At 45.3% G+C, this 11,070-nt stretch overlaps 1 protein-coding gene across 1 annotated transcript; it reads left to right on the forward strand.

The window, feature by feature from the left end:
* Nucleotides 1-799: 799 nt before the first annotated feature.
* Nucleotides 800-3,455, forward strand: LOC102543970 (gamma-crystallin F-like). The gene is made up of 3 exons (XM_072962112.1): nucleotides 800-904; nucleotides 989-1,231; nucleotides 3,117-3,455. The coding sequence occupies exons 1-3, from the start codon at nucleotides 896-898 to the stop codon at nucleotides 3,387-3,389; spliced, it is 525 nt and encodes a 174-aa protein (XP_072818213.1). The 5' UTR covers nucleotides 800-895; the 3' UTR covers nucleotides 3,390-3,455.
* The last annotated feature ends 7,615 nt before the right edge of the window (nucleotides 3,456-11,070 follow it).

The following is an 11,070-nucleotide window of genomic DNA, read 5'->3' on the forward strand; positions in this document are numbered from 1 at the left end:
TAAAGCAGTGGTTTTCAGCCAGGGTTGATTTTTTAAATTTTGTTATAGTTGCATGTTAACTTGAATTTCTCAGCAGCTAGAACTAACTAAACTTAGCACCCAACTTGCAAAATTATTGGTTAAATAAAAAGTTACGGTGTGGATAATAACCACCAGAGAGCCACCTCATGAACTCCAAAGGTGAGGGTTTCCTGGCCTGTGGGGTGGGAGGCACCGGGCTGAGTCTGGAGGTGTCCCTGGTCCGCCGGGTCTCCAGGGAGCAGAGCAGAGCCAGAAGCCTAAACAGGGCTTTCTGGGGGTCCAACTCCATCCCCTCCTTTCCTCAGGTGTAGTATCTGGGGCACCCGCTCATCCGCGGGGAGGATCTCAGAGGTTCTCTTAGAGGAAACCCCAATTCTCCTCTAAACGTCCTGCAGAGAAGGCAGGTGCGTCCCCACGCCCCTCAGCCTCACACCAGGGAAATGCTCTCCGATCTAAACGCCTCCTGCTGTAGCCCACCCTGACCTCAGACTCGGTCACTATCTGCTGTTGTTACCTAAAAGAGATCATTTTGAAATTTTAAAAAGTTAATATTGAATTACAATTATTAACTCGATTAAGCGCTTCTGCTCGGTTCCAATTTCCTGAATAGGCTTCATCTAAAGGCCCCAGGGGCACCAAGTGACAGTTTTACGCGGGTCATCAGTTCGAAAGCTCTGGAGAGTCTAAGAGAAAACATACAATAAGTCCCCCACCCCACCCCCGCCGTCATTATATAGAAAAGAGAGAGAGAGGAAATCCTCCTCCCCCGGGGGCCCCTTTTGTGTTGTTCCTGCCGACGCAGCAGCCCTCCTGCTATATAGACCCGCGCGCCGGCCCCGCCGCACTGAGCTCGCGCCGCACGTGTGCTCCAGCCATGGGGAAGGTGAGCCCGGCGCCCGGGCCGCCAGGGGCCCCGCACACGGGGGCTGCGAGCCTGGCCTGAGCCCTCTCCTCCCCTTCCTTGCAGATCACCTTCTACGAGGACCGGGGCTTCCAGGGCCGCCACTACGAGTGCAGCAGCGACCACGCCAACCTGCAGCCCTACGTGGGCCGCTGCAACTCCATCCGCGTGGACAGCGGCTGCTGGATGCTCTACGAGCAGCCCAACTTCTCGGGCTGCCAGTACTTCCTGCGGCGCGGGGACTACCCCGACTACCAGCAGTGGATGGGCCTCAGCGACTCCATCCGCTCCTGCCGCCTCATCCCCCACGTGAGTCCCGTTCCCCTGGTCCCGCGGGCCCTCGAGTCACCCCAGCGCTCCAGGCGCGGGAGTCATTCTCTAGGGCGGTGGCCTTCTTTTGCCGGCCCTCTCTGCGTTCTCTTTCCCTTTATTGATATCTCGAAGGCTTCACTGAAAAAGTACGCGATGCAATGCTTTTAAGTGAAATTTTCTTTTCCTTTGCTAAAATTGAACTCACCTCTACTCGGAAAAAGTAGTGCATGGCCTTAGTTCACGGCCTCTACGGCAGAGGGGTGAACAAGCAACAGGTGGACCCACACTCAGGCGGCCTGAAACTGGTCACTGGGGCTGGTTCTCTCTGTCCTCTCAGTGAGACAGCGCTAGTAAGAGCAGCTAGTTCATAGAGCTGTGATAAGGTCCAAAGGAGACTGCCTGGCACGGACAAGCCACCCCCTCGTCCAATATCAAGCGTATATCAAGTCCTGCCTTGATTAGGCAAAACAAATAACCAACAGTGCGATTTCAGTAGCTCCTGCAAAGCTACCCAAATAAAGCCCCAGCAGCCTGGAATTCCACAGCTAGAGATGCTCTAATTTAACTATGACAGAGTCCTGTGGCCACTGCGGGGAAGTTTGAAACCCCGCAGAGGCTTTAATGCCTCAACAGGACCCAGACTGGCATTAGGAGCCTGGAAATCTAGGCTTCCACTTTCCCGTCCTGCCTCTTCCTATTATAGACCGAGAGCCCTAGTCAGTAGTTTCTCATAAAAGAAGTCTTAGAATAGTTGCTGCACATGTGTTGGGCTGTTGTGAAGATCAAATTGGGTAACATACATGTGAGTCCTTTGCAAACCGTGGAAGGTGCCTTGTTAGCAGTTTTTTATACCTCAGAATGAATTGCTTATGACAGCCTTCCTAAAGAGGATTTAATGGTGGAAGAAGGAAGACATGGAATGGATACCCACTCAGAAGGAACAAGCAGATAAAAGAAGTGCTCAAGAAAAGACAGACAGGATTTGCTCAGGACCAACAGCCTGCCTTCCATTTTCTTAAGGTTTTATAATTTGTTAATCTAGACAGGCCTCATTCATCATCTTGAACTTCTGTTTTTATTAATTACCTAAAACTGCTTTTCTGGAGCATATACTAGAGCTGAGAACTGAACCCTCTGATGGCTCTTACTTTTTAGGATTTTGGAGCAGCAGGACTTAAAAAGAAAGGAAAGGATTAAGGATTTGCCTGGGCTGAATTGCCACCAACCTGGACCTCACTTTGGGGAAAGCAATTCGACTTCCTCTCTCCCCAGCCTCTTCTAATGCTATTGAGATTCAAAATCATGCCTTTTGCCAGGGATATATTTGTCTTTTTATTTTAATATCTAATTATTTTTATATCCTCCAAGGAGAGCTCCAGACTACCCTAAGTCTATAAAGGAGAGAGCAAAACAAATATAGAAAAATTGTTACTTAAGAATGGTACTAAATAGAGCCAGCGTGAATGGTTCATATAGGTGGTGGCCCAGAAAAACTCTAGGGAATACCATTCATGTCACTGTCTATGTGGATGGTACCTTTTTTGTGGTTTTAAAAAAGTTTTAAATTTATTTTTTGGGAGGTAATGAGGTTTACTTATTTATTTTTAGAGGAGATACTGGGGGTTGAACCCAGGACCTTGTGTATGCTGAGCACATGCTTTACCAGTTGAGCTATACTCTCCCTCTCCTTTTTGCATTTTGCAGTGTACAACCTATCCAACCATACACAGCAGCCCTAGTGTTGGCAGTCTCTTTCTTTAATTTTGTCACCTTTGATATAAAAAAGATAAAGCAATGCCCATCCCCCCAGGGGTGTGAGTGAGTGGTTGCTAAAGGCTAGGTGTTCTGACTTTTCCCCACCTGCTGATCGCTGAACCCACAGACAAGCTCCCACCGGCTGAGGATCTACGAGCGAGAGGACTACAGGGGCCAGATGGTGGAGATCACCGAGGACTGCTCCTCGCTCCACAACCGCTTCCACTTCAGTGAGATCCACTCCTTCAATGTGCTGGAGGGCTGGTGGGTCCTCTACGAGATGCCCAACTACCGGGGGCGGCAGTACCTGCTGCGGCCGGGGGACTACAGGCACTACCACGACTGGGGGGCCCTGGATGCCAGAGTGGGCTCCTTGAGGAGGGCCGTGGATTTCTACTGAAACATTTTTACTCTACCCTTTTCTCCATCTGGAAGCTAATAAAATATTTCCTGTGTGTTTCATGCAGTCATGTAGCCTTCTTTTCCTTTCAGACTCCTTGGAAGGGCTCAGCAAAAATAAAGCTAAGAACAATGTGGATTTTCTTACACACATCAGTGGAAAGGGTGGGATGGCATAGTAGTTAAGAGGACAGGCTCTGGAACCAGAATGCCTGGGTCCAAATGCACTTAATAACTCTAGGCAGTGGGGCAGGTTAGTACGTTGAGCATTTTCATGTTTCAGTTTTCTAATTTGTGAAAGTGGAGAAAGTAATAATTTTCACTTTATAGGGATTAAGTGAATTAATTGGGTCAGTATTTGTAATTCACTTACAACGATGCCAGACATGAAGTTACTGCTCTATATTAGATACTTACAGTGTGAGTTCCTTAGGTATTACTGAGTATTTTGACCTTGTACAGTAGTGTTTTCAGAATAATGGGTTGAGGGTCACCTGAAACAAATCATCTGGGACACTTGCTAAAAGGCAGAGTCCTAGACCCCCCCCCCATAGATGGTTCTTATGCAAAGCACATTTAAGAACCGCAGTTACAAATCTAGTTTCTCTGTACTATAGAATTACATCTGAAAAGATTGAACACCTCCATTTTTAGACACTGCGCTCTGAACTGAAAACTACAAGTAGAGCTGGGTCCTTGTTCCCAATAGCTCATGGTCTAGTGGGGGAGCAGAACATCCAACAGAATATTAAAAATAAATATCCCAGCAGCATAGTAGACGCACTTCCACCATGTGCTGGAGGGCTCTTGGGTCCCCTGTGAAAATGCCCAACTTCAGGGGGCCGCAGTACCTGCTGAGGCCAGGGGGGCGCAGTTGAGTGAAATATGAGGGGCCAGGAGAAGTAAAAAAGAAGCTGGTCAGAAGGTTAAGGCCAGATTGGGAGGGGGCTGGGGAGGGAATTACTAAAAGAGAGATTCAGGACTTCGAAGCTATAGGAAGTAGAGTGACATCGGCCTGATGTACAGCTACCTAGCTGTACGTACTCTAGGTAAGAGCGCCCCCCAGTGCTCACCAGAAAGAAGGCAAGTATGATTTAAAAGCCTTTCCCAACAACCCCAATGGTAAGAGATTATTTTGCACCTTTTAAGTATACTCTGCTATGCCATGTAGGCAAGGTAAACTTATAACTTAACCAAAGAGCTTATTAAGGGGTTAGGGTTAGGGTTAGGGTTAGGTTATTAAGCCAGTGCAATTTGTATTTAAATGGCAGTGTTTAAGAGCTTTGTGACACATCGTAAGCATCTCATAAAAGAAGGTGAAGAAAGCCGTGACCGTTGATCTGTGTTCACCAGAGCAGCAGTGGCCCTTTTGAGTGGGGAATCCAGCATTATCGAGCTGGTGCCTTCTTCCTCCATCTAGCGACATCTGGCCAATCCACTTCTAATTTGTGAAACTTCGAGTTCATAAGTAAGACAGAGCCCACATCCTTGTTCAAATATTTCTTCCACTTCATCTTCAGGGTCAACACCTATTTACTTACGATTTCTCAGCCAACTCTGTTTTACATTCTTTACGTTTTTTCTTGCCATTGTATATGAAAAGTTTTTTTAACAGGAGTATTGGTTAATCTCTTTTAGAAAAAAGAAATAATTCTGCCAAAGTTTGTTGGCTGACTTCCTCTGTTCCTCCATCCCTCTCTCAGCGTCTATAGACGTAGGCAGTTATACTTACCCCACTGGTCTTGAAATACCTCAGATCAATCTAGGTGTGTTCAGAGATAATGAACAGTGCAGCTCCACTTAGGTGACTTTTGGAAAGCCCCTAATGACAAGGACTGGTTGACAAAGGAACCAACCTGTAATTGGAGGGTTGGGACATCCAGCCCCACTGCCACCCTCCACCTCTGGGGAAGGAAGAGGGGCTAGAGATTGAGTTCAATCACCAATGGCCACTAATGGAACTAGGCATGCCTATATAATGAAGCCTCCTTAAAATGCCAAGGATGAGGCTTGGAGAGCTTCCAGGTCGGTGAACTCATGGAGGTGCTGGGAGAGTTACGTGCCAGGCAAAGGCATGGTAGCTCCAAGCTCTTTCCTGGTCCCTGGCCTTAGGCAGCTCTTCCATCTGGCTGTTCTGCCCAAGATTTTTAAATGACAACAAATAACATATGTATAACTATAGACCCTTTAGAATACTAAGACTGTCCCAAGAAATTATGAGAAACACATTAAAGAGTAAAGAAACTAGTTAAATAGCCATGGTCTTTTTTTTTTATTGAAGTATAGTTGATTTACAATGTTGTATTAGTTTCTGGTGTACAGAATACTGATTCAGTTATACATATACATATTCTTTCTCATTATAGGTTATTACAAGATAGTGAATATAGTTCCCTGTACTATACAGTAGGTCCTTGTTGTTTATCTATTTTATATATAGTAGTGTGTATCTGTTAATCCCAAACTCCTAATGTATCCCTTCCTACTTTCCCCTTTGGCAGCCATAATTTTTTTTCTATGTCTATGAGTTCATTTCTATATTGTAAATAAGTTCATTTGGGTCTTTTTTTTAGATTCCACATATAAGTGATATCATATGATATTTGTCTTTGATTTAATATGATAATCTCTAGGTCCATCCATTTTGCTGCAAATGGCATTATTTCATTGTTTTTAATGGCTGAGTGGTATTCCATTGTGTGTGTGTGTACATATAATTTCTTCTTTATTCAATCACCTGTCAATGAATATTTAGGCTGCTTCCAAGTCTCGCTATTGTAAATAGTTATATAGCCATGGTCTCATTGCCAGCTATTTTTAGCAAAAGTCTTTTCTTTAAAACACTACCTACGCTCCTTAAACAAATACAAACTAAAACTGAAACCTCTTAAAAGTGCTTTTATTAAAAAAATTCCTTCATAATAAACCTGCACTCTAGTAAACAAACTGTTTCTCTGAATTCTATGAGCCGCTCTAGTAGGGAAAAACCTCACACATCTGGTGACCACAGTACAGGGTGTTCAGAGTATTGTGTGTAGTGTAAGGGAAAAATAATAGTGTGTTTTTTCTTTACATCTAAGTGTCCTTCTCCAACAAGAGGAATCAGGACTCCTAGTTGAAATGGTTAATTCCACAGCAGGAGCAGAGAAAATACACATGAGTCTAGAACACTTTGTGGTACAAGAAAATAAGAAAATATAAATAAATAAATAAATAAATAAATAAATAAATAAATAAATAAATAAATGGAGCGACATAGGAGACAACCCAATGGCGATCTTGATGACAAAAGCTGGAACCATTTAAATCGGTGTAGCTCAGCTTTTCCTGGGCTGGTGAGGATTCATCGTAACTGCGACTGTACAGGGAGAATTTTTACATGGTCACATGGTGGGAAGCAGCCTCTTCCCTACCCACTTCCTCACTGGAACTACCAATTTTAATATCTCTATTAGCTAAGAAAGAAGCCAAAAAATTCCCCATGAGATATAACACACATTATTATAATTTTTTAAATAATTCATTGCTAGTTTCTTTTTTTTTTTTCTTGTTGGTAGAGGTACTGGGGATTGAACCCTGGACCTCATGCATGCTAGGCATGCATTCTACCACTGAGTTATACCCCCCACACACTACATTATAATTTTAGAAATAAGACCTAACTGGCACTGTTTAGAGGATTCTCCACCAAGGCTTTATGACACAGGAAAACATTGAAATTCTTTAAACATCTGGAATATATATCCAGATGTGTAAAGCCTACTCGCTGGCAGTGTGTAATAGAATTCACAAATCAGTGAGCAGGGATCAAGCAGCTGCTGAAAGGACAACAGCCTTGGAAGCCTGATGCTTCGACAATGCTTCTGTCTGCCGCGCAGCCAATAATAATAACTGACAACATTTATAGTGTTTCCAGTGCATCGGGCCCTGAGTCAGTCACTTCACATCTATTTGCTTGTTCAATCTTTTCACAACAACCATATGAGTTAGGTACTGGCAGTATCTGCATTTAACAAGGCTGCAAGTTCAGAATAGTTAAATGATTAATCCAGCGCCACGTACAAACAGAAGGAGCAGAGCCAGGATTTGAAGCCCAATTTCCCTGACCCTAGAATCCTTGCATTTCACCATTAGGTTATACTGCCTCCGTGCAGGATAAGGACAGGCTTTGATAGGAAGACTAGGGGTGTGGGTAGGGGGAGAAACATGTACAGCACCTGCGGGGGAGGGTTCCAGGGGCCCCTGGGGATACCAAAATGCCCAGTTGCTCAAGTCACTTCTATAAAATGGCTGGTACAGTCAGCCATCTGTATGCGCGGGTTTGGTATGGGCAGATGGCAGATTCAAGCCACTGCGGGTTGAATTTGGATGTCCTGATCTGGAACCCAGAACACAGAATCCACGGATGCAGACAACTCACTTTGTTTATTGAGGGGAAAAAAAAAAAAAACCAAGGTAAAAGTGGACCCAAGCAGTTCAAACCACTGTTGGTCAAGGGTCAACTGTATACTATTTCTAGCAATAATTTACTAGAAGCTTATAATCTCATCCAAAATGAGAAGAAAAGAGCCCCACCTAGGGGACTGGAAACAGAGCAAAGAGAGATCTTTGAAACTCAAACGCGAGAGCTGCTTGGGGACATTTCAGGCCGGTAACACTCATGAAACCAAACTGGATGTTGCAGCTCCCATCATTTTAGACAAGGTCACCAGCAAGACCATAAAAGAGGGTGTGACTGTGGGGTCCCTGCTTCCGAAAGACATTCTTGCAACACAATTCTGCAAACAGTTGTTTGCAGGTCTGGACTTAAGGCGTTTGCCCTCGGCGACAGTCCTGCCTTCATCTGGGGAGAAATGGGTTTGATAAGCCGCCATGGGTCTAGATACCGTAAGTCACTGGCAGGCTTGTCTCAAAAAGATGATTCGTACAAGTTAAACAAGGGACAAGAATGAAAGCACGGAAGTGCTGCAACATCCTAGTAAGTTGCTCTCGCCTCCAAACAGTAAAGATGCTTTCCAGTGTTCCTATAGGGGTGGAGGAAACCTGTCTCTCTGGGCTCCTGATCAGAAAAGGAAAGTTAGTGCTAGATGGCAATTCAGTCAAGCATCCTGTTAGTAAGGAGGGGCCTGAGTCACTTTACCCTTTTAGAAAAAGGGATGGGACTAGCTGCTGTCCATAGACCCCTTCTGTGATATGGAATTTTAGAGATGGGGCTGGTCTCCCTGTTGAACTTGAAAAAAAGAAAAAGAAGAAAGAAATTTCGTCAGCTCAAGACTGAAAACTCATAAGTAGCATGTGATTATTATTCTTTATCTTGAGTTGAAAAGTCTAAGAGGGGACTTATTTGTTTTTTAATTAATTAATTCTGTTTTGCAGAGGAATTAGATTTGTTTATATATATATATATACATATATACATTATATATGTATATACATATATACATATATATATTTTTTTAATGGGGGTACTTGGTCTTGAAACCAGGACCTCCTCCTTGCTTAGCATGCACTCTACCATTGAGCTATACCCTCTTCCTGTTTGTTTTTTATAGAAGGATAAGTTTACCTAGATAGTTACTTGAAGGACTAGGAAATCCAAGATCTATCTTTAGAAGACAGAAAACAAAAGGGAAAAGATCCACCTTGGAGGAGGAGGCTAAATCCTAGGGGAGAGCTGAAGTGACTCTGGAAGGCAAGCTGAGGGCCCTGGCTGAAGCGGGTAGCCTGGAGCTGGATCACTAAGATCCAGCAGAGAAGGGCTTCGCCCTCCAAGGGAGGGTTTACTGCACACACTGCCAAGTTCCAGAGAGAAGCCCAAACGCTAGTGAGTTCCGAGTTCTCACGGGTGTTCAAGGGGACCACACAAGCCGTGTGTATTACAGGTGCTCAAGGCCTGGCAGGTTCACTGGAGATCTGAGCAGAAGGAAGAACTGGCGGGGCCGTGGGTCTCTGACGTGCCTTTATTGCAGAGCGGAGTACACAGGCTTCAATGGCGGCAGTGGCGACGAAAAACCCCATCTTCCTTATATATCAAAGCACACAAAGCCAGCACCTATCCAACTATTACCTAGGCGCTAACCAGTGCGCTTGTGTGCTGCAAATCATGCTTATAAACGCTACATGGGTACCGCGCATGCGTGATAGCAGAGCTGAGTCACGCGGCACCGGCTGTCTCGCGAGAGAGCCTGAGCGACTGCATTTTCCGTGTACTGGGAAGCAGAACTTTCCCAGCAGTGCCTGATGCTGGGTCAGTAAAAGGGATGGTGGGAGCCGCAAAGATGGACCCTAGTAACTCGACTCGGTGCCAGGAACCCACACCTCCGAGGCTGCTGCTCCAGTCTGCGCTTCTGTCCTGGTAGGAAACTCAAGCAAGAAGTGAGGCCAGTCAAGCAAAATGTCATTCCCACTAAAGGGACAGTCAGGTTGGTGGGCAGAAGTAGCCTGAAATCAGGTGGAAATGTGGGATTTTATTCACCACTATTGCTTCTGAAAATACTGGCCGTAACACATGTTGGCTCCTGAGTAATTAAGCTTCCTCACATCTTAGCTTGCCGACTTCCTCATTGGCTTAATGATTAGAAGGGCAGAGCCTGCAGGTAACAGGTATTGCTGGCAGCTGGGGAAATTGATTAAGAAGGATGCCAAGAAGGCTACGGTCAATATGGGGTCAGACACGGGTTGAGACCTGCTATGCCAGCCACACGGTCATTCAATTTTTCAACCCAGGTTAATGGAGCACCTGTTATGTCCCAGGTCCCAGTGCTGCTGAGTTAAGCAGGGAAATTTAGGAGATGATAAGATAGTCACTGCTGTTAAGGAGACAGGGGAAGGAGCTAAGATTGATGGAGTCCTCCTTCTGTCCAGTCACTGGGTGAGGAATGCAGAGGAATAAGACAGGGCCTTTCCGCTTAAGGAGCTCAGAGTCTAGCAGGGGAGCCAGACTCACAGTTAATTCGGTTAGGTAAAATGTGGTTAACTGGGAAGGAGCTGAAGATGTGAAGCACTCTCGAGGCACAGAAGAACTACATGAGTTCTTCCTGGGTAAGTAAGGAGAATTCCAGAGGAGGATTCTCTGTCTCCCAAGGAGATGACATTGGAGATGGATTTTAAATTACTGGTATGAAGTGCTTTCAGGTAATAGGAGACCCTGGAAGGCATTCAGCAGGCTCAATGCAATTGGATCTGTGTTTCCTTAAAGACAAAAGACAGGCAACTGGGAGGAGGGATGGAAGCAGGAAACCCAGGAAGTCACAAGAGCATTGACAGAGAACAGGGCCAGCTCCCAGTGGACCTGCCCCATCAAAAGGGGGCAGCCAGACATCACCCCTTCCTCCCTCCTGGGGAAAGGAGTGCCCCAGGGGCCAGATCTTCCAACTTTTCATGAAAATCTACAACTGTGCAGTCTGTTGTTAACTATCCACCCACCACCCTGGTTTGTAATACTGGCTTAAATTTTTAAAACTCTTCATATAGGGCAAGCAAAGCATCCTCAGCTAAATTTCTGCACATTTACGAAAAAAGGGGATTGAAAACCCAGACAGTATAGTTTGGTAATTAAGCCCTGGAGTCAGACAGCCCTGTGTTTGAATTCAGGTTTTCCCACTAAGCAACCGGGAGGCCAGGAGTAAGTTATTTAGCCTCTCTGAGCCCATTACACAACGTAGTTGATGGAGCTGTTGTGA

The sequence above is a fragment of the Vicugna pacos genome, chromosome 5, assembly GCF_048564905.1.
Source record: "Vicugna pacos chromosome 5, VicPac4, whole genome shotgun sequence".
NCBI lineage: Eukaryota > Metazoa > Chordata > Mammalia > Artiodactyla > Camelidae > Vicugna > Vicugna pacos.

Bases quoted from the DNA above. Each gene is read 5' to 3' on its own strand.
- LOC102543970 (XM_072962112.1), top strand. The intron at 1,232-3,116 runs GTGAGTCCCGTT...CTGAACCCACAG, and splicing joins CCTGCCGCCTCATCCCCCAC to ACAAGCTCCCACCGGCTGAG.